This window comes from Papilio xuthus, unplaced genomic scaffold (assembly GCF_000836235.2).
Source record: "Papilio xuthus unplaced genomic scaffold, Pxut_1.1 DF825946.1, whole genome shotgun sequence".
Classification (NCBI taxonomy): Eukaryota; Metazoa; Arthropoda; class Insecta; order Lepidoptera; family Papilionidae; genus Papilio; species Papilio xuthus.
The window spans coordinates 13,042,917-13,066,502 of NW_013532703.1; the positions used below are offsets into that span (position 1 = coordinate 13,042,917).

At 33.2% G+C, this 23,586-nt stretch overlaps 2 protein-coding genes across 3 annotated transcripts in view; both read right to left on the bottom strand.

Annotated features, from left to right (window-relative positions):
• The window catches only part of LOC106124714 (serine-rich adhesin for platelets), a 39,515-nt gene extending 23,579 nt beyond the window's left edge, over positions 1 to 15,936 (bottom strand). For both annotated transcript variants that reach the window (XM_013321636.1, XM_013321635.1), the window contains exons 1-2: positions 15,740 to 15,936; positions 5,548 to 5,753 (exon numbers count right to left, since the gene is read on the bottom strand). In XM_013321636.1, coding sequence (XP_013177090.1) covers positions 5,548 to 5,667 — 120 coding nt within the window. In that variant the 5' untranslated portion in view covers positions 5,668 to 5,753; positions 15,740 to 15,936. The remainder of the gene's footprint in view (positions 1 to 5,547; positions 5,754 to 15,739) is intronic.
• A 1,511-nt stretch (positions 15,937 to 17,447) lies between these two features.
• On the bottom strand, positions 17,448 to 22,307 carry LOC106124250 (uncharacterized). The gene is made up of 4 exons (XM_013320727.1): positions 22,144 to 22,307; positions 21,041 to 21,236; positions 20,025 to 20,228; positions 17,448 to 17,684 (listed from the first exon to the last, which is right to left on the bottom strand). The coding sequence occupies exons 1-4, from the start codon at positions 22,305 to 22,307 to the stop codon at positions 17,448 to 17,450; spliced, it is 801 nt and encodes a 266-aa protein (XP_013176181.1).
• Between the last annotated feature and the right edge of the window lie 1,279 nt (positions 22,308 to 23,586).

Here is a 23,586-nt window from a genome sequence, read left to right on the forward strand (position 1 = left end):
ACAAGACGTTGCGAAGAGAGACGAAAACAATTGGATGAGCGATCAATTTGCAAGGCTCTCGACGCATGCGCCCTTCGCACGTATCTTCTATCATTTATTTTATTCAGTCACTATCCCTTGGGCAATCCGAAGCGGCTAATTCTATATCTATTATTCATACACAATCTACATGTAAGGTAATAAGACCGTTGTAACCTTGAAAATGAAATTATTTTGAAGTGGATTCTAAAGTTTTAAAGAAAGTAATGTTATTAATATTATTAATGCGAATGTTTGGATCGATGCATTGATGGATGTTTGTTTGAAGGTATCTCCAGAACGGCTGAACAGATCGTACTGAAATTTGGCATAGATGTAGAACATAGTACCCGCGGACGGAGTCGCGAACGACAGCTAGTTATAGAATAAAATATTAAATTAAATAACTACCTATCTTAAGTACTGCCCACGCCAAAATTTGTCAACGCCCGCCCGAGGGAAGCTGATAAGTTAAAAATGTGCTTTAGCGCCCACGTCGTCCAGATATATTAACAACTGATTGAGTACGACAATACATAAGCAAGTAAGGTGTAGAAAATGTGCTCGAACGATCGCATTTAACAAAAGTAGTGATGAGGATTGAAATAAATTAAGTCCTTCTAACAACTTATCAGTAACCAAACCCTTATTAAATTATTTAATTTGTCCTGTATTTTAGTAAACACATTTCTTTTTGGGAACATCATTTCTGTAGTGACTTTGAGAAACAGGTAAAAAAATATTCAAATATCTTTAACTCATCAAATAAGCATATTTAATTAGGAGAATGTAAAGTTGACACGGAATTCCGCTTTGTTAACGAAACAGTTATCTGACTTTTGGCCTCAAGCGGCTAAATAACGGCCACAGGTTTAGACAAACGCTCGTTTTGATACACAATACGAAAAATGTAGAGTATGAGATAAAAAACAAATTTAAAATAATTTTTAAAAATTTTCACGAAGTAAATAAGTAGTCAGTTTTTACTTGTAACCCATATATTACAAGTAATATAGCACAATACTTTGTAAAAACTTTTGCGCCACCCTATAACACGACCAGTTTAAATTTACTTCTTAATCCCAGTATAGCAATCTTCTTCATAAACGTAACTCAGATCTTAATTTATTACACAAATGTTTTTACTTGTATTTATTATCTTTGAAGCGAGCGCCGAGTTATTTTGAAAATAAAATAACGAACTTGGAATTTATTCATTTAGCTCGATAAGTGGTATAAAGAAGTATTTATATCCATCCTCCTTTTATCTTTGTCTAGCTTTCTTTTCTATACGTCAACATAATTGCAAATTGTTCTTATCGCATATGTTATTTACGTTTTATTTCTAACTAGCTGTCGCCCACGACACCGTTCGGATTAAAAACAAACTTAATAAGTAGCCTTTGTGTTCTTACTATATTCTACAAGTGCGCTAAATTTAATCAAAATCCGTTAAGTCGTTCCGGAGATACCTTCAAACAAACATCCATCTATCCATCTAAACTTTCGCATTTATATCAGTAAGATAAAAAAAATATTTAACTTATGGCATTAAAGACTATCACAATTGTTGTTCACTCTTCTAATGGAAAATTAATATACAATAGCGGTAGGCGATCTTCATTGGCTCGTGTCAGCACGGTCCGCCGCGTACGCCTACCGCACATTCGCAAGACGAAGTAATTAAAACGCGGAAGATTTAACATTCATTAAATGCATCACGGACGAGCTTCCTGGGTTTTTAGATACCATGTAGATGAACTTCGCGTGCCTCCCGGCTTCGCTCGTGCGCGTACAGTTACATAATTACACTTGTAAACAATTCTCGATTCGCTCTACCTACTACATTTACGTTAACGGAATATTTTATACTTTTATATATTATGAGATGTTTCGTTTTGTTATCTATTTTAATTTTAGTTGTGTAATAATGGAAACAGATTCTTTTACTTTAATTAATTGTGCATTAGAGATACTATTACGTAAAGGAAATTAATTTATTATTGATATTTTATACAGTGGTAATTTGAAGGGCTTTTTTATAACAGAAGGGGTAAACGAGCAGCGAGAACACCGAGGTGTTCATCGACGCCCACGGACATCAACAATACCAGAGGTACCGCAGATGCGTTGCCGGTCTTTGAGGTGGTGATAAGCTCGCTTCTTGAAAGACCCTAAGTCGTAGCGGTTTGGAAACACCGCCGAGGACAGACCATTCCACAACGCTGCTGTGCGAGGCAGGAAGTTTCGCGCAAACCGCACGGTTGTGGATTGCCAGCCATCGAGATGGTGTGGATGGAACCTGGCGGTCTGTCGCTTTATAAAATTACTTTAAATAAGTAGAGAAAAGAGACTATTAAGCTATTTAACTTAAACTTACTTTTTAAATCTTGTAATAAACAACAAATAATAATCATTATACGTATAGAAAACCGAGTCTTACATTAGTAGTAATACATCGCTGTGACCTGTATTGTTTTTCTCGACAGTTTCTAAGTAGTAATTGAAAACATCATAACATTGAGCCGGACGAGGGGGGCTATTAAGAACATTTCATATCCACATTACCATAATTTCCATCTTCCAAGTCAGTCAGTCAGTCGTAAGTCGTGCCGTTAGCTCAGTGAATGAGGCGTCGGGACAATTGACGCGTAATCATTCCTCAGATCGTGTGACGTCATTTAGATCACTGGAGCAACATCTCGTTGAATTCTTGCAAGTAATCGCCCTTCAATGAAATATATACAAACGTTTAACAAATCATGGTGTCCAAGTTATTATAACACTACAGACGGTTTTATTGTATTCCTTGTTATGTTTCGAGCTCCAAGAGACCACGATATTTTTCTCGGTTAATGAGTTTACGTTTTTTTCTTCTCAGTGGCTCAGGGGTCAAGCACTTGTCTTGCAATCTGCAGGTTCTGGGTTCGAATCCCGCCATGTACCAATGTGTTTTTTCGATTTCCGATTTACATATGTACATTTATCCGACGTTCTTACGGTAAAGGAAAACATCCTGATGCAACCTGCACATATCTGAGAAGAAATTCAAAGATATGTGTGAAGTCAACCGACCCGCACTTGGCCAGCGTGGTTGACTATGGCCTAATCACCCTTAACTTAGGGTAGGCTCCGAGACCCCCGGTGGGGATGTATGGTGAGCTGATGATGAATAATGAGTTTTCATCCTTATCAAGGTAGTCCTTAGGAACAGACCAATGACTCGCGCTTATACATGTTTCTCATTTATTCAGGTTAACCGTATTTTAGTAACGTGGTCTCTGTCTAGCCCTCTATGTTACCAGCGTGAATGTAGTTGTTTTAATAAGCTAATGTAAAATAGCTCTTTCAATTTGTTTTAGTATTGATATAGGAGTACTAGTATATCACAACCGAATTACAATACGTTTTAGTTAAAACAGAAGCTTGTTAAATTGTTAAAATAACGACAGGACTTTTTATACCGACTGATTTCATTCACGTTTAATCCTTATCATTTCTTTAACTAATTTATGTATGACAAATGAACATAATAACTCGGGATACGCAAAGTTATTTTTGTCGGCATTGTCTTTTATGTAATAATATCCATTTTGCAACGACATTGTATACATTAATAATAACGATAACAAAACATTGTTATGGTGTAGTTTACCTATACATAATTACTGTTGTACATACATGTATGTACTAATAATTATGTGCAACCTTGTGTTTATATAAATATGCATTTAAACCTGTGCTTTATTTGTTGCTTAAGTATGTCATGTTAAGTTCTCGTGTTATTGAAGTTTGCCTTTGAAAACATCTTTAGTTGCTAATAGAATTAGTACTAATGTTAATGGACTAATTCTAATTCTTAAACTAAAGTCGATGTCTAACTCAATACCTATGTAGGTATAGAGTTAGACGAGTTTAGTTTTCTCTAACTTAGTTGTTATACTTAGCAACTACCTAACTTAATTTCTTAATACAAATCATTGCTAAAATTGTACTTTTATTTATGTTAGATAAATATTATGCCATACATATGACCATTTATAAAAATTCAAAAGACGAAGAAAGTTGCAGATTAAAAGATTGATACCCAGACTATTAAGATTTATTCTGGAAAAGTTAAAAAATACGTATAAATATAGGCTACAAATATCAGTGCACCGTGATCTTAAGTTGGAAAGCCTAACGGTCGGCGGTCGGTGAACGACACCGGAGCCGCGGGGTGTGGTGTACTGGGGGGAGTGAGGAGAAGATCAACGATAGCTCGCTTACAAAATTGTACCAATTATCGGTCTCTCACGTCATCGGTGAGATCTTTCAAATTCAAATTAAGTATATGCATAAAATAAATCGCATAATAAAAAATCGCACGAGCCGGCATGACTACCGGGTCTTTAATCGCACGTCAGTACATGGGGATTATTAATATAAATTATATTAACAATTTAAGTATAGTTATAAAAACGACTCATTAGAAGATCTGTATCCGGGGCATGGAATAACAAAAAGTGTACGCATACCATCAAAGATGTAGATTTTAAACTCATAGATTCGTGGTTATCATTTTACTAACAAGAGTTATACTCATATCAACGTATTTAAGTTGTTTATTAAAATAAATTGTAAAGTAACAATAGAAATTGGAAGAACTGTACGTAGAAAAGATAACTTAAGAAATGCACGCTTAATGATGGTAAGAATTTATTGTGATAGACGAGCGTTGATGTCTTTTTCATAAATTAAATTATAGATGAGGCGTTTATTAAATTTTAACAAGCATTGTCGTGTACCGTTGAGTAGAGCGGCGAAGTGGCGGCGGATAACGGAACCCGCAGGCCCTAGTCGGCTGCTACCGAGCTTTTTGAATATCATCAAATTAGATAATCCGGTTCAGTATCTATTATAATAGTACGGGAGTTTGTACTTAGCGTCTTGTATGTTCCGAAGTGTATCATATTTTTAATGCTTCAAATAAAATCAAAGATAGATGGAAGAAAGTATGTATGGATTGTGTATAAGAGGATATGCTAGATGGGAGTGAATTCAGATATGACGGATGATAGAGATGTATGGAGGAGTAGTAAACATCGTGGCGACCACCCGTAGGGAGAAGGGCATGATGATTTTCATTGTTAAAATATGTTGGGAAATAAAAACATTTCCTAAACCACAGTTTTACATCCGAGTTAAAGCATCAGGATCTAATTAAATCAGATTGAATCCGTGGCTTAACACTGCCTCTCGACAGCAGCGTGTTCCAAAAATTAACGATAAAACGGTAATGGTGTGTAGCCAGATCGATAACTACACCGGGAAATATACTAAAAAAAATCCAAGTCTTTTTCGTTTATAACTTTGTAACTTATAATTTGATACCCTACACCATATGATTAGACACTGTGGCTACAAATAAGAAGATATTATAATTTTGGAACACGCTGTATTACAACATTGGCTCTTTTTTCTGGTGAACACTCAGGGTGTTAATAGAGTCCATAAGATTACAATGTGAGTATTGATGGATTAACTTACTTGAGGGCGTAATGTTGCATGGCGGGAGTAGTAGTCGTGATGATAGAAGCTAGTGGGTGATATCGGCGGCCTGTACTTCTTGTGGCCGTACATAGTGCCCATTGTATCCATCGTATGCATCTTGCCTACACCACCGCTACACTCTCATCACCACAATGTCTACACGTGCGACACTCGAATCCAAAGCCACATATCACTAGTATTCTCTGAAACAAACGAAATTAATTTTTTAATTTCACTTACATAATTGCAATTGGTGTTGACTGAAGGTTTGTTATGTGAATACTCCTCATCAATCAAACAAAACGATCACAGAAGATAGCCGTGAAATATTAATACAATTTGAAATTTCCTTCTCTTTCTTCTAGTTACTAGATCATAAGTTATTGACGTAATAAGGAGTAGCAAACTTTCGGACTTTACAACCATTTAAATCAGCTTACGTGTTTTTATTTTACTTTTAAAGTAATAACGCTCATACCTAAGCATCTGTCGATAATCGTGACATGTTTTGTTTATCAAACCTACGTAATAAATGGTATAAAAAGATTTAATTATTAATTTAAAAATGATGTTCTCTTATTAAAAACATATTATTGATAAGATTACGGTAATGTCAAGAATCAATTTAAACTTTTTATACCAATTTATTAAAGGATTAAAACGTTTATAGCAAAGCATTTAATAACAAGCGCTCTACACAATAATTACGGAACAAAATAAATTGAATTGGCTTAGCAAAACTAGAAGAAATTATCTTTTATTAATAAATCTAGCCACCGCATTAGATGAATAATATAGGAAGCTACGAAACACTGAATTTAAATCATTCAAAGCAAACGCATAACGAAATATCATAAAAATGTAAGCCACGTTATGTTAATTACTCAAAGCACGATTGCTGCTAAATTATACTTATTTAAAGCTTGTGTCGTGAATGGAGGTATCGTGGGATCACAGAGACACGCACTACACCTAGGGTTACCACCAATAGAAGTTTGCATGGTGCGTATTCAAAAAATGGGGAATCAAGTCGCTGATCGTCATTTTTTCATAGCCAATGCTCGAAAACGTTTAATGTAATTTTAAGCCGGCCACCTCAAGCTTGGTGTTTGCTACAAAAGGCCACAATAACCAAACACAAATAAGCATCCCCACGCTTGGCGAACTCGCTAGTTTATTCTAGATTGGCAAGATCGTTATTCAAGATACTTTGATTTGCGTAAAAAAACCGACACCGTCGCCGATCACTAGCACAAGCAGCGATCACCAAAAAAACAGGCAAACGTATCCACAAGTTCATGTTTGTTGTTTGGTATTCGCTGTTTGCCAAGCGTCAAGAGCTGATTTTAAGGTATTGACAGTCATTGTCAGTCAGTTTTTCACTGGCAGTTTTGACAGAGAGAGTTGACAACCCTAACAACACGGTCAGTAGATGCGCTGTGCATATGTAAACACAGTGCACAAATATGCGCCAGTCTATTTAAACAGTGTGGCCATATTAAAGCATGCCATTAAGCGTTTTGTTTTATGTCTTGCCGTGACGTTAGTGTAGTTTTGTTTAACTACATAATATGTTATGTTGTCATTGAAAATTATCATAAAATTATATGAAACCCTAAACGAAATTATATAGTCTTAGTAATTTACGTTTATTTACTTTATTAAAATCCTTTGTAGCTCTAGTGGGGTACGGGGAGAAGATGTTAAAACTCCAATCTATTTGAAATCCATTATTTAATTGCCGCTTTTTCTGTCCATTTAGACTATTATAGAGATAGAAACAAATTAATAGATTCGTTTAGAACACCAACTAATAAATAAAACAATGTCCGTAAAATCACATATAAAGAAAGTTGTATATACAAAGAAATGATAAAAATACATAAAGACATTTCTTTTTCAAAATAAAAGTAGCTATAAAATGTGAGATGGGAGACCCAGCATGACGTTAGTGCTTTACAGAATTATGTGGTGATATTCGTTGCGACATACTTTCCTCGGTTCACCAAACCAGTCGCCACAAATCTTCTACCCCGGTCAACGAGGAGAAATGCGGTTTGTGTGGCCATATGAAATTATGTATAATTATAAATGTAGCCGTTAAAATTTTTCGGCTACGTCTCTTGCTATATGTTATGATGTTAAACGTACCCGAAATATTCGAGTGGAATAAAACTCCATAAGAGATACCAATATATCAATGTAAATTACTTTTGATTTCTACTGCAAAATATCAGTGCATAATTTTTTGTCACTATTTATTTCTAACACAATGAAAGGGATGACAATATATTATTATTTGTATTTTATTCGGTAGTGGAAACAATAAGGCACACTTTATAATCTTAATTCTTACTTCTTACTATGTTTAGATGGATGGATGTTTAAAGTTATCTCCAAAACTGGTTAAAGGATCTTGACGAAATTTGATATAAATATAGACCTTAGTCTGGAAGAACACATATACTACTAATTAAGTTTACTTTTTAATTTCACGCAGACGGAGTAGCGTGCGACAGCCAGTTTATTATTAACATTAATTTAATTAAATCAGTCTAAATTGCACGTTCAATAGCTTTATTACTCGTATTTAGATGAATAATACGTTCTAACAGGCCAGTCACTATTCTTATATTTCTTTTATTTTGGTTCAAAAAACTCATCGAGATAAAAAGTGTATTGTCACTTAACAGTACATTTAAATATAAATATTGCAAAACATTCTACAGAGGTCATTGACCTGTACATAAGATAGTTATTACTCACATGTAGCTTTTACAGCACTGCCATTACATCGATATAAAATATTGTCATCTCAATTTAATTCAGCGAGAAGGAAAGAGACGATATTTTAGCATAAATATTTTCGATGCACATGGTAATATTCAAAACTAAACTTATCAATGAAATGAATCGGTATAACTGTCAAAAATTTATTTTTTACGCTTTTACGAGGCACGTTCATGCGAATGAATTTAACAGTTTTTTTACTTGCAATGTTTATATTTCAAATCAGATATCAGGCTTGCACTTTGTGCCTTGAAGTTAACTCAATGATATATAAGACCCGGGTGAATAAAATCATTACAAAAGTATATCCACCAATTTGATTATTATATTACACTGTTACTGATTTCTCAGTACATTTAAGGTGTAAAAGCAAAGCGAATGCACAAAGAAAAAGCAAATTTAAATCTACCTCTTTATTGATAAAAAATTTTGTAAATTAATTTACGAATAAGATGTGAATTCTCACGGCATGAGGGATGACCTTAGTTCAGGGCTGCGCAGGCGCAAGCCCGGTTGATAGCACGGATGAATGACTGTATTATTTTCAATGTTTCCTCCACAACGTACATCTATTATTCTCGTACTGGGCAAAAAGTCGAAGCAATGTCGAAATTAATTGTCGATCGCTATCACGAAGTGGTTGAGATGAATTCTTGTAGGCGAACAATGACTGAATACAAGCTATTATGTATACAAATTTAAACTACTATAATTCATCGATACAAAAAAGGCAAAACGATATTTAGTAAGGTGGATTCAAGAAAGCTAGAAATAATTATATTTAAGTTACTAAACTTATTAGTAACTTACCTTGATAACAAAGTGTCTCAAGTAACTAAAAAATCAAATTTTAACAAGTAGATTATTTAAATAAATATATACTTACCTTTTTACGTAAGATAAAAGCAATACAAATTAACCTATATATTTATAACATGAACGACCTTAAAATCCTATTTCCTTGGAACGTATTTCAAAACAACGCCCTTAATGTTTCAGCGGTAAGTAGCAATGACAGGCAGTTTAGATCGTTAGCACGTAGTGGAGTACAATAAGAGCAGAAGGTGAACCTTGCTCTATCTTCTAATCACTGATGACGCACAAACACAATGTAACGCACCGTGGGAAACAATATACTACGAGCCACAAACAATTGACAGACGATTGACAAACGTTTTTTTTTCAAACAGAAGCGTAAATAATGTAAAGTAACTGATTTTAAAAATGTCGTCGTTTTTGTGGAAAAAATTAAAATATACCGTCTTAAATATTAATATCTATAGAATTTGAATAGTCAATTTTTAATATGGAAATAAACAGTCAATAAATTGTTTTTCGACAATACAATATCAAGTACTTACCAAAATTACGTCAATATACAAACAAATTTTAAATTACCAATACTATTCAAAAAAATAAGGTCTTGTAATTTACGTGTATTTAATTCTGTGTTTGAAGTCTCACTAATTAAGCATCTCATAGCACACGAATTAATTAAAAAAATATCGTATTTTACACAACACAATACGATTGATGTATTACTGATGACAGTTTGATATGTCAAACAAAATGATCTCCAAGTTCAATGAACTCTAGCGGATGGTGGAGCGACGCATGATACCAATGTCAATGTCACCTTTTCAATTGCCTCATTAGCACCGGAACCGATTCGATAGCAAACACATTATAGAAATATCGATTTATTTTTGTCTAATATTTAATTTAATAAATATAACATGAAAAATTATTATAGAACGTTGATTAAACTGCAAATATAATTAACAATAAATAACGAATGATAGTTTGAACAGGAAGACGATAATCTATTGCACCAACCTACATAGAATATTAAATTATTCAAACTTTCGTGAGACATTACAATAAAGGTATATAAAAACACTCTGAAACTAGTCGGTGCCGCCACGGACGAACGTACGTGACTGTTTTAACCGTCTTTATATAAGTTTCTTCTTCTTCTTTCTCAGCCATATGTCGCCCACTACTAGGCATAGGCCTCCCCCAAAGACCGATGACCGGTCCTGTGCTACCTGCATCCAGGACGCTCCCGCAACCTTGACCAGGTCATCGGTCCATCTATCATTTTATATAAGTTAACTACATAGATACATAACATTCATGTTTATTCCAATAATTATACAACCTGTAGGTAAATTATAGGTAAAAACAATTTTCTAGTAATGTAGAACAACCTGTGTAAATATTTCACCTAGCTATAATTAATTATTAACATATAATTCGGAGCAATGAACTTTAGCTCTTCATAAATTGAGGTTCGTAAAATATTTCTTATTTCCATTTAGCATACGTTATTTCCTTTTGTTATTTACTGTTTTATCATCGCCTTGTGGGTCAGGGACAAATCTAAATATTCATGTAAGGAATTTATATGTATGAATGCTTGGAATGTGGGTGAGTTAACGCGAATTTTCCTGATTTAGGACGTGTACGGTATCCGCAAGCTTACGTTAACGAAAGTGACAAATGTATTTTAAATAGGTTTAATATACCTTAACTTTATTTACTGTAAACCTTTTATTGTTAATAACTACATAGCATTTCTAAATATATCTTACGAATGTTAAAAATGCGAAAGTTAATGGATGGATGTTTGGTACGAGGTATCTTAACTTTTTTTTATTCCGCGCTGACGGAATATCGGGTGACAGTTAGTAATGCATAAATAATAAAAAGACATGGTTTAGAATTATGATATAAAATAATCACAAACTGCCACCACTGCCGAAAGGCCTTACCAAAAACATATTTTTATTCCTGTTTTTTTCGAAGAAGGATGGAGATATGTTACTTGTATGGAATGGAAACACACGGTTATTTATAAATAAAATAAATAAATATAAGCATAAATGAATAATCCACGTGACTGTACCAACATCGCATTGCTTTAGGCAAAACATTGATGTTTTTTTTTCAGACGTACGTGTTTCCTGCGTTGTTGATTACTGCACCGTGTCACGACGCACCGGGCGTCCTTACCTAGTCTCTGGCTTCCGAAGCATTGTAACCTTCGTGATGACGTCATGGTGGTATAATATGAACGATTACGTTACTTAACTATTACAATAACACCGTGTAATGAACGGATCTTTTTTACGCTCAATTACTAATATTGGTGTAACTATTTTATTATTGTTATTTTTATTATAGCTTGTTTGGATTATTTTATATTATTTGATAATGTTACTAGCTAGTATCGTATATAAAAAAAAAACAATATTAGTAGCCTATGTTTTCTTCCAGACTGTGTTCTACATGTATGAAAAATTGCATCAATCTGTTCAGCCGTTTTGGAGATACCTTCAAACAAACATTCATCCATCCATCAATCGAAACATTACAATTTATAATATTAGTAAGATAAAATATACGAAAATATTTTTAATTAATTGTGATTATGAGTTTCTAGTTCTATTGGTTATTATTTAACAAAATTTATTAAAAATATAAATTAAATTTATATTATCTGCGGTAAGCAAAAATGGATTAAGTCGAATATTGATTTCGGCGGTTATACGTAGTACAAAAGACATCGAAATCTTTGCCGCAGTCACGATTCGTGCGGTATTGTTCACTGCGATGCGACAAGTTCAATGACATTCAAGCAAAAAGCAATGTTAAGGTCGAATATTGGATTACTATTACTTCCAAGAAAACATTTTACTGCAATTGGATATTCCTACTGTGTTTCCACTATCGAAGCAGTCGCACAAATAATATTATTGTCATATCTTTCATACTTATTAAAAAAACTAAGATAACCACAGTCTGTTCAGGTATTTTGTGAATACTCACGAATACAAGAAGCACTTTTTTATATTTTAAATTAATACAAATCTTTAATTTGCACCTCAAAATAGTATTAAAACATCTCAAAACGTTTAACACCAATTTATTTTTTAACTGTAAAGCCTAATCGTTATTACGTAATTGGTTGTTATAACTTACAATGCAGACGACAGAACATGGTATAAATACACAAAATCGCGTGTCGCCTCTTATTGTTATCCAAAGAATGGTTCCTTATTAGCATTGAATAGATAACAGTGAATCGATTCGAGAACAATTCTACTATTTCTGAGACACATGAATGTAATTAGTAATTAAAAAAGGACATAAAGTCACCAAAGTATTTCTGTCTATTCCTATTTCCATTAATAACGGCATAATGCTGCATATGTAGAAATATTTTAAAACAGAATAAAACATTGCATTTCGAATTAGCAATTTAATATTAGAAATCTACACTAATTGGCTTAGTAACATTTAAATGACTCTGAGTACCATAGAAACTAAATGCCTATAGTTAATCTCTTACTTCTTACAAAAACTGGTACAAAAATATATGGTAAATAAGCACCACCAATGTTATAAACATCATTGTAATATCTTTATCTGTAATAACAAAATATGTCGTATATTATTTCGACTTTTACGCCGCACCTTTCCCACTTCCACAACATAACAGTAAGTTAAGCAGCGTTTTAGTGCCTTCGGATCGTTCTCGTTGTTCTGCCCGCTCAAAAACAGTTACAATGGATTCTCAAACATAAATCGCAATTTAATGTGTCCGTAAGCACTATCGCTGTTAAAAGCTTCACAGTATTTTACCACAAAACTTTTGATAAGTAATCTAGTTTGATCATGCGGTAATTAAATACTAAGTAAGTATATATTTGTGATACGAGGTTTTTTTATAAAAGATAGTTCAAACGAGCAGCGGGAACACCGAGGTGATCATCGACGCCCATAGACATCTACATGATCAGAAACAAAAGTAAACATCTTTAGCTTAAGGAAATAAATAAAAGACTAGCTGCTTTTAAAATGAAAAAAAAAATAATTCCATGAATCTCGATAGAATCATCAAGTTAAAAATTATCTGCGAATATTATGAATGAAAAGAAAAATAATGTTGATGAATAAATAATGTTGAGTACACAGATTCAAAACTACAAAGATTGATGTGACCAATCGTAGAACCGGTCAACGGAGACCCATCCTGATATCAAATTAGAAAGTCGTTCCTTTGAGTTAGTTGCCTTAAACTAAACTCATTATCATAAATTGTAAGAAAATATAAATTTCATCTTATATTAAGTTTAATTAATTGTATTATCAAATACATTGTTCGCTCGTTAAGCTTTTAATTGAAGACAAAAGTTACTAATAAAAGTATTTTGCATAGGAAAATGTTACCATAGACTGTTACAAGTAATATTTGGTACAGAGTAACTACAGACAGAGAGCTATAGGCTTACATATTATTTTTTATTACAATGATGTTGCCAGTATACCACGTTACTAATTTCAACAGGTGAAATTATCTCTAACCTTTGACAGTTGAAATAAAATTATGCATATGTATATTTAAGTTAATAAGATTAAGAAATATATCAATCCTATCATTTGCTATGAAAAGATGTTTAAAGAGTCCCGTTATTCAAAGACATGTATATTAAATATTTGTTAGTGTCACAAACACGTTCCGACTTAACGGACTTGAATAAAACTTGTCCGCGGGATATGCAATTCAAATGTCGTATGTTGGCATCGGTTCAATACGCTTCTGCATGTACTATAATAAACAAAATTAAATCCTTCCTTTGGATAGTATTTTTAGTTACTTATGGTATATTTTTGGCTGAAAAGAAAGTAAAAGTTATTGAAAGACATGAAGCTCAAATGTATCATAATCAAAACGTTTAGAGAGGAGGTAAAAAGTTTTATTTTTTAAGCGAGCTATGTTTTTAATCTAATAATTTTATTATGCATATATATAAGTTCATAAATTATATAAAACATACAAACAAGCATGTATTCTAACCACAATTAGATATATATCTACTTGTTTATGTAATTAAAAAAAAAAGTTCGTTACTTTTCTTGGTGTTTATGTTGTAAATAGTTTGACTGTATCAACTATTATACTTTGTTTAGAATTAAATTTCGAACACATACAAAATTTTACTTGCATTTATTTTATAGAAGAATTTACTTTATATGTTTTTTAAGTTACGGTGATAAGAAGTCAACAACTTTACGGCAGTAGAGCCTACCAAGCCAGTTACTGCTTTAACTTAAGATTGTGTATGTAAACAGGTCTCTATAATTTTATGCATTTACTTTAACGGAACCTATATTAATAGTGTGACAAAAATTTTACATACAACAGTTATTTTGAAAATAAAAATAATCGATGTATACGTGTAAAAAGTTGATTTATATATATGCAAATTATTTAAGAGTTGTTAACTTTATTATTTATCTATGTTTATGTCTAGTTTTAAAATTATTATTATCACAAATTTTAATAACAAAAATACTATTTGAACTAAAACTATTTTTTTACTATTATAAATTCTTTGTTCCACTTATATCTTTGTTTGTTTTATAAAATGACATATTTAGGTTGATAGTGAAACCTTTACGACTTCGCTGTGCTAAGTGATGTAAACTTAGATCTAACTTTACTCATATATTATTTATAAGTAGTCAAATATCTATCTTTAAAAAACACAAACATGTTTATTGAAAATTAATGGAGTGTCTTATCGTACGCTCCCGCTTTAATTTACTTATGAATTAATTCGAATTAATTTGTTTTTATTTTTGTTTTCCTTCCGGAACCATGTTAGCAAATTAAATATTTTATATGTAATACTAAATATCGTTTCAGAGTAATTCTAAAAGTTACTCTGAACTTAAGTACTATTGCTCCTAAAGATGAGTAGATCTGACAATGTCATATAGCAGTTGTAACACTATCAACACGATATCAATGCTACCATCCCATGTTTAAGTACGAGTACTATATATTCATTTAAAGTAGCTTTTGTTCATAAGAAAACTCAGAGATGAACAATGGAATTCTTTGTACCCATTGAAACTTTGTCGAACAAATCTTATACTTTGCAATAAGTACATAATATGGACGTATCTTGTTACTTAATGTTATCTCAGAAAAAAAATACATATATAAAAATTTATATTTTATCATAATAAGTAGTCCACTTATAAAGCATTATAATAAATAGAACAAAATTCAGCGTAACTTAAACTTGTCCAAAGTGACTCTCCCGTTGATGTCTTTTGTACGGAGAAATTGCAATTGCACGTTGGATGCAATCTTATTGTTAAGTAATGTACCGTTCATTAGTAGGCCACGTTTATTTGCTCTGAGAAATCATCAACACTACATAGTAACTTTATATAAAAGGTTTCCAATAAGACACTTGCAAAAAAATTATGGAATTTTTATAAACATGATAAAAAAACATTTTTATAATAATGATAAATGTAATGCTTCCTTTAACAAATAAATAACAATACATACGAGTTATAAAATAAATAAATAATTTACCTTAAAACAACATCCAACAAATAACGGCGATCAACATTTAACGGTTCAAAAACACACGAACACTCAGTCACAATGTACTTTTTCTTAAAGAACAATTTGTGTGCTAGATCGTATTCAGTTAGTCGAACGACAAATTTAAAATGTAGGCCGCGTGGGGGCGCTTGTGTGGCGACGGCGCAACCTCGCACCGACACTGACTCCTGCGATGTGCCGGCGCATTGCACTTGAACGTTGAACTAACGCCAACCCGACCACGGACAAGAGGCCATCTCGTGCTAACTTATCTGAACTAATCGAATGCTCCCTGACGTAATGGCGTTACGCTCCTATACATCGCCAAGTCGTGACGAATGCGGGCTACGGGCAGCAAACCACAAGACTAAAGTGTTCTGTGGTTTACCGCCGAAAAAGCTGACATCTTAACTGTCATTGTCGATCTATGGATTACGCTGTTTTAAATATTTTTCTTTTTTTCATATTATTGTTAGATGACAATAAAATAATTCAAGTGAAATATCTTTACATCCTACGACATTACATTATTCAAAAGATAGAGAAAAATTTACACAAACAAAAATCAGGTAAGCTTAAGCGATAGCTTAAAGACAAATATTTCAAAGATTCTAAAATAAAAAGCAAAACTAATACGTGCTGAAGTAAAAATAATCTATACTTAGAATCGATAATTTAGAGCAGCGCCATATTTAGCGAAGGCGGGTAAGTCCGTGTGGTTATAACAGCGACATCCTGTGAATGTCCTAGCCGGAGAACGCAGGCAGCGGGCATCGAACCCTGGACCCGCCGCCCGCCGCCTGCCGCCTGCAAGCTGTAATATGAAATAAACCACCGTGCACATTGCAAATTAAAAATCGATTACCTCCATGATTTGGGTAAAACTTAGATGTCAATATTTGATAACACCTTATTTATTTTCTGTTTATTCTTGTAATACCTAATATTATTATATATAGTATTATATTATTCCTTACCATGATGTTATATAAATGCATACGATAAAAAAAACTGTTGATAGACTTAACTTTGCCTAAAGAAAGTGTAAATAAAAATATGGTATTATATTAAAAATGTGCCATACATTTTGCTTGTGAAAAACACACGATTTGATTACAAAATAATACTTTTAAAGTTGTACACATTTTGATATAAAATTATTAATTATTAAATCTTAACTTATGATTAGAATAATGTTCAGTGTATGTTACGCCGAATCGTTTAGAGCTTTCCTGTCGAAGCTTTTATTACCGTAGTCGTTTGTAACATCATATAAGCTTGTACCTTATTCCTCTCTTTGTTTTTATTGCTTAAGCTATATAAACCAATGTTTTCCCTTGAAAGTGTATGCACAAAGAAAACATGTTTAGAAATGAGACACAATGTTAAAAATAATTAGACTTAATTTATTGTAAGCTACATCAATAAATGTAATCTAGGAACTAAAATTGAGCACAACTGTTTATTTCTATTATAAACACTTAATCTATTTTATATATTATGCTAGCTTAATATAATATTTGTCTAAAATCCGATTCAAAGAAATCTTAATATTAACAAGAAAATTCGTCGAATCAGACTTCATTTATAAATACAAGGCAACAAAGCTGTAAATAATATTTTCGTTTAAAGATTTTACGTCGTTGCCTTATAAATATTGTCACCCGCTTAAAAATTGTCTAAAATTGAAGCTTCTCTATTGATCACCGTAATGAGTAGCAATAGCGTCCAAAATAAATTGGAAAGTCTGTGTGTTCATCCAGCTAAGACCTGACGGTAGTTCTGAAGGTTCTACACTCCTGGCTTTTCTACCCATAGACCGTTCGAGGAAGTAATCATCGTATTCCAAACTGTAGTCCGGTATGATAGGGTTGAATTTCGCGTAGTAAATAGCAGACAGGCAAGCGTAGAGAAGTAGGGCAGCTGTGAAGAGCTGAAAATAAGATTTATATATTATTTACGACATTCTTACGGTGAAATAAAACGTCTTGATGCGTCTACGAAAAAAGTTCATAGTATTGTGATAATTTGACCAATTCAAACTTGGTCTGTGTTATGAACTCCTAGTACTTATGGTAAATTTCAGTTCGTATACCACGACAGCAGAAAACCTATATAAATAGATGATTATATAAACCAATTTTAACAATTATATTTAATTGTGAAAAATCTCAGCTTTATAATGTCATGTAATTACGCCGTATTTTAATATGCTGTGTTGCACATTGTACTTGACGTTGCATCACAACGTGAACTTGTACTTGTATCACGTGTACGCTATTGTGATATGAATTATCAAGGTCAAATAAATAATAATATTTATAGAGTCTGATTATAACAGCCAGTTTATCAGATAACAAAATACAACAGATTAAAAAAGAAAATTAAAAACAAACGATTACAGTTTCTTTAATTAGCCGGACAAATAATATCAATTTATTATTTCAGTTCGTGAGTTATATACTTATTCTAATACACCATTTGATTTAAAGAACATTACGCCGATATATTAAAGTATTATTATGTTTAGTTAGTACTGGCAGTAATTGAATGAGAAAAAAAAATCCGGAAACATTTTAATGAAGAAGCACAATATGACCGTGGAGCATGATAAGAATGACGTTCTAATTAACGTAACGAATTATAAACATATGTTGTTCTCAAGCTAAATATTTGTAATAAGAAATATATTGATAACTAACTTTACTTAAATCTTTTTTTGGGTTCCGTACCTCATAGGAAAAAAACGGAACCCTTATAGGATCACTTTGTTGTCCGTCCGTCCGTCTGTCAAGACCCTTTTTAAGTTTTTACAGTAAAAGTACCTATGACCAATGAACTCAATAACAATGGCGGTATACTGTTACGTTATTTCGCGCGAACACATGATGCGAATGTGAGACTGGGAAATAACGTTAACTCAGTGTCAAAACTTTTGGAATATCTTGTAAAATAACTACGCGTAAATTGTAACTTTTCTTGGCTTTGTTATTTAGCTCCGTTAATTTTTGTTGACATTAGAAACCTTCTCCTAAAAATCGTCATTACATCATTTTGTGTGGAGCATCGGTGTGTTCCACCGGAGATTCCGAATCCCTTCCTGTGACACTAGCCCCCAGTAGCAGGGTATATTTGTTGAGATTGTCCCGTAATAAAAAAGGTATCATTCTCTAGTGACAAAGTAATATATCGAATCACCGATTCAATGTCAAACATCTAACGATATTGTACAATTTACAATTTAAATCGCTTATTACAATGTCCATACTTTACGATTCTTCACTATCGTGTTACACATTCATTACAACACTGCTGCAACATACATAAACATAGTACAATACTCTATTTTTAACATAAATTTGTATGCAAAATAATTTTTGAGAACAATATTTTAAATCTTAAGGACAAACGCGACATGTAAGGTCTCTCAATGATCGACTTCCTAAGGAATACGTCCATGTCTCTTTCGGTCATACAACTATGTCAATGTCGTGACATCCACCGCTCGTATATTTTGTCAAATAGTAATCAGTGTTTTTTGTACAATGAATTATATAAACAACAGTGATTTTTCGCTACGATACGCTACAGCGCTTCTAAGGTCAAACGGTTTATGTTGTTACATTGCTTAAATTCGTTAAATATATCTTTACAGTTGTTGCATTATTTACTATAAAAGTTCCTATAACTATAACGCAATAATAATGTTCTATTTTGAATTTCGCGGTTCGGTATACGCGTTATAGCAAAGGTAAGCAACTAAACTTTTATTCTCCAGCACAAGCGGGTAGATAACAATCCCTCACCGCCACGGTCGGGTTGTGACGTGATGACGGTGAGTCGATAGTAGTGGAAAATTAGAATCGGAAGTCGACGGAATTTTAACGAAAAGATTAGTACATCGTATCTGTTGGTTTTCTAGCATACAAGTTCGCTAAGTATACGGTTCCGCGTTTATTTTGTTAAGCCTATAGCGCGCCTACGGGAAGCGGTGCATCGGGTGAATCAGGAGGGCAGCATTGCTGCTACCTACTATACTTAAACTATATGACAGTGACTTATTTGAATCGACTAACACAGGCAGTGACCTGCAAGCGGTGAACGGGACATCGTGTTGGCAAGTGCCACTTCGTCTATTTACTATATAACGCCAACCCTAGCAACGCGTAGTCTAAAGATGGTTGTGCCGCGGGACCCGAGTCCTTCGTGTACAACACAAGCATAGTTAAAAATGGATAAAAGTGAAACGCACGAACAGAAATCAAATATTTACCTGGAAAACACTCCAGAACTTGAACGACCCTTCGTTGATGATCCAATCGTAGTACCCTGCCCAGGGGTCGGTGTAACGTCCCTGCTTCATCGGCTTCGCAGTGGTGGTCATGTCATGGTACTCCGCATGATCGTGATGCTCATCGTAGTAGTCCTCGAAGCCGCGCCCGCTCTCTGTCTCGTTGGATGTTTTAGCGCGACGTAGCTAGAAACAATGATATTTGATTTATAATTCATGTCAATCCTTGTACTAAAATTGCAAAAGGTATAAAGCGCATGGGATTTTAAGATATGGTTCAAATTTAACATAGTATTAAACTTTAATCCATAATATCTCTAACCAAATCAAAATAAAAGAAAATCAATTTTATTTTTTCAAAGACTTCAGTTGTTTTTCCAAGGTCTTATATATAATTATTAGTTTGAACTTATAAGTCCTTGGATATTGTTTTGTTACGGGATTTTAGAACTAGATTTCTTAATGTCGCATCCAAACTTTCTTTTTGGCGTTATCATTGTTTGTTCAAACAAGGGTGGGGTCACACGAGCGACGGGCGGTGGGCAATTAGCGCCGTCGCACTCGGTCACCCAGTTCCAAAGCACCGGTACCATTGCCCCTAATTCGATCTCCATGACACAACGTGTCAATACAATACAATAAATGTATAAATATTTCTATACTACTTTAAATATTAATTGCCGTATATTCACAATTTTGAACACCTCTATTTTAAAGCAATATGGTATCATACATTAATGGACCCTATATAGATTCAATTAATAATAAATTCGAAACTTTGGATGGATGTATGGATGTGGTAACACGTAACTTCAAAACGGCTGAACGAATCTGGATGAAATTTAAAAGATTGATAGATTATAGTCTGGAATAAAAAGTTAGTTTGTTTATTTTTTTTGCCAATTAAATATTTAACAATATACCCCTCTGTATTAATATGCGATAAAATGTCAATAGATGTTGAAACAAAATGTCACTAGATGTCACTATAGTATTACCTGAATTGCAGTAGAATTAACAGGAGTCTGAAGAGCTTTGCTTTCAATTCGCTTCTTATTCATGTTTCTAACCACATCTAGAATGGTCCTTAGTCCCGATAGTATGAGTTCAGAGGGTGCAATCTTGTAACCTGAAGGCTCAGGGTCGGGAGATGCGGAACTTACATCTTGTCGTTCGTAACTATTGTAGCTGGAACTTTAAAAAGATAAAATAAAATACAGTTTATCTCGATAGATTTTTTTTTATGCCAGAACGGGGCAAAGGAGCAACGGGAACACCGAGGTGTTCAACGACATGATACATGTAAACATCATAAAATTGTAAAATCCAATATGGTATAATAAGTTTACAAATATGTAAGATTCTACTCATAAGTAAGGTCAGATTCACAGCAAACGTATCGTTATTAACTGGTTGTTAGCTTCTATGAAAAAACAATTTAAAAGCGAATTTTAAATTGCGCTGTATTTTGAATAAGCAATACTAAAATGCTTTGAGAAAACATTAACTCGTTTACACCTGCTTTTAATAGATGGCTGATAATAATATTGGTGTGAACACGGCTTAACAATTATACTCAAGAAACGTTATAAGTAAATAAAGAATGGTCTTTGTATTATTTAATTGCGCGTTAACTTATTTTAAACGTTTCATAGGTATTAAATAAAACCACATAAATGGCATTGTTTACTAGGCTTAAGACTAGTATAGCTTTATGGCCTTACAGCACAATCTAACTATTAACAGTCATATTTTTATTTTAATGTGCCTGAATATTGGAAATCGCAAAAAAACTGGACCAAGTTTAAAATAAAGATTAATTCAGGCGCTATCGAAACAACAGTAAAAGGCCCACATATATCAGGCACTAGATGTAATGTGTTTTGCATTTTGTTTAATTTTAACAAAAGCAATATTATTAGTTTTTGTAACATTCCAGTGTTTTTGTTTCACTGTCATCTGTCACCACTGTTAAATCTAACAGTAACATAGATGATGCGAAAATTTTTGAGCATTAGTTTTAATATATTGATTTTAAAACATATCTGAATAAATACAGAAAACTCTTTTTTTTAACAAAATACATAAAATAGTTACTTACTAAGGTGGAATATATTTATATCTATTGTAGACAGGTGAATGCGGCGTGGCGGAGTCGTAGCGCGCAGGCTCCGCTCCTGCGCCGGTTGCCCAAAGCGCGAAAGCCACAGCCAGAGTCCACACCAGCGCGTGACAAGTCATTGGAAGTATACCCTTTATAGCCATGTCACCTATCAGTCTAATATACCACAATTTGTCACTTGAAAACTATCGCTTTCAATTTAAACGTATTTATTCTAATGTCTCCACGGAAGCCGTGCTGAGTGCACAGTTGACTGAAGCCAAACTGAATGATTTGAAACGAGTCGTCCCAGTTAACCGCAAAGGGAGCGCCTGCGATATGGATTCAGCAAACATATCGTGCTCTCCTTACTCTCCAACGTGTCAATTTAATTTGCGAGATTTTCACTACACTGACACCGAGACTTGTAAAACTTAAACTTATTCCGACATCTGTCGCTATGAGGTTTTTCTTTAATTAGATATACATTGTTAAACAACAAGATAACAAATAACGTAAAGCGCTCTCTCTAGTTTAAAAAAAGCGCTTAACCACTGTTGTTTTAGTATGAATGAAATACAATATTAATATTGAAAAGTGGTTGAGACTTTTAGCGTTATTCACAGCAAAGTTCGACGTTCCTCCAGCAAAGGCTGACGTAGTACCATAATCCCTTTCAATTTCTCCTTAATAATATCAACCCAATCCATCTTGTCTATGCCATAATCATTCATAATCACTCTGACAACAGAAATCATGTATTAGGTATATAAAACTGTGCCAATGGTGAGATGGATCTACTTTTAGCTACATCGAATCCCATATCGAATATTGATAGACAACTCATCTGGAACGTGTTGTCTCTTGCATACATCTATGGGTGTACGTAATTTAGTAGCCAAATTATCAACTGTAGTTGTATTTTTAACATTATAATATAATATGGATAAACGGCTTATTAGTTCAAATCATAGAAAGTGGCAATCGTCTCCAGTGAATTAGCGAAATTAGGATCGTTATCATGAATATTTTTATCTGTAAATTCTTTCGGAATTTCTTAAATATACTAAACAGTTTAGTAGAGTCAGTTTATTTTTTATATTTCCGGACATATTTACTTACCCCACGTTATTTACTAAAAACTAGGGGATAGTTTGGAATAAATTTGTAATAGTTGCAACTCATCTGGAAGTCTTGGGTTCATTCACTGGTTATTCTTTGGCTACAAAGCAGTATCTCAAATTAATAAGTGCTCCTCTTTCGTGGAGTCACAGTTAACTATAATAACTAAGACTATGAAATAATTAAGAAGAGTCTTGCAACGACATTCTCTAGCCAAATTACGTAACCATCTAGTCATGTGCTTCAGTTGCTGTCAGTTGCCAGTATTTTAAATAACGAAAGTGCATATATTTTTCTAAAATATTATTAAATGTCAACTAC

What these genes read in the sequence shown, in the direction of transcription:
- LOC106124250 (XM_013320727.1), bottom strand. Translation starts at nt 22,307, where the DNA reads ATGGCTATAAAGGGTATACTTCCAATGACTTGTCACGCGCTGGTGTGG. An exon ending in TATAAATATATTCCACCTTA is followed by an intron (nt 21,237 to 22,143) that starts GTAAGTAACTAT and finishes ATCTTTTTAAAG; the next exon opens with TTCCAGCTACAATAGTTACG. An exon ending in TTAATTCTACTGCAATTCAG is followed by an intron (nt 20,229 to 21,040) that starts GTAATACTATAG and finishes CATTGTTTCTAG; the next exon opens with CTACGTCGCGCTAAAACATC.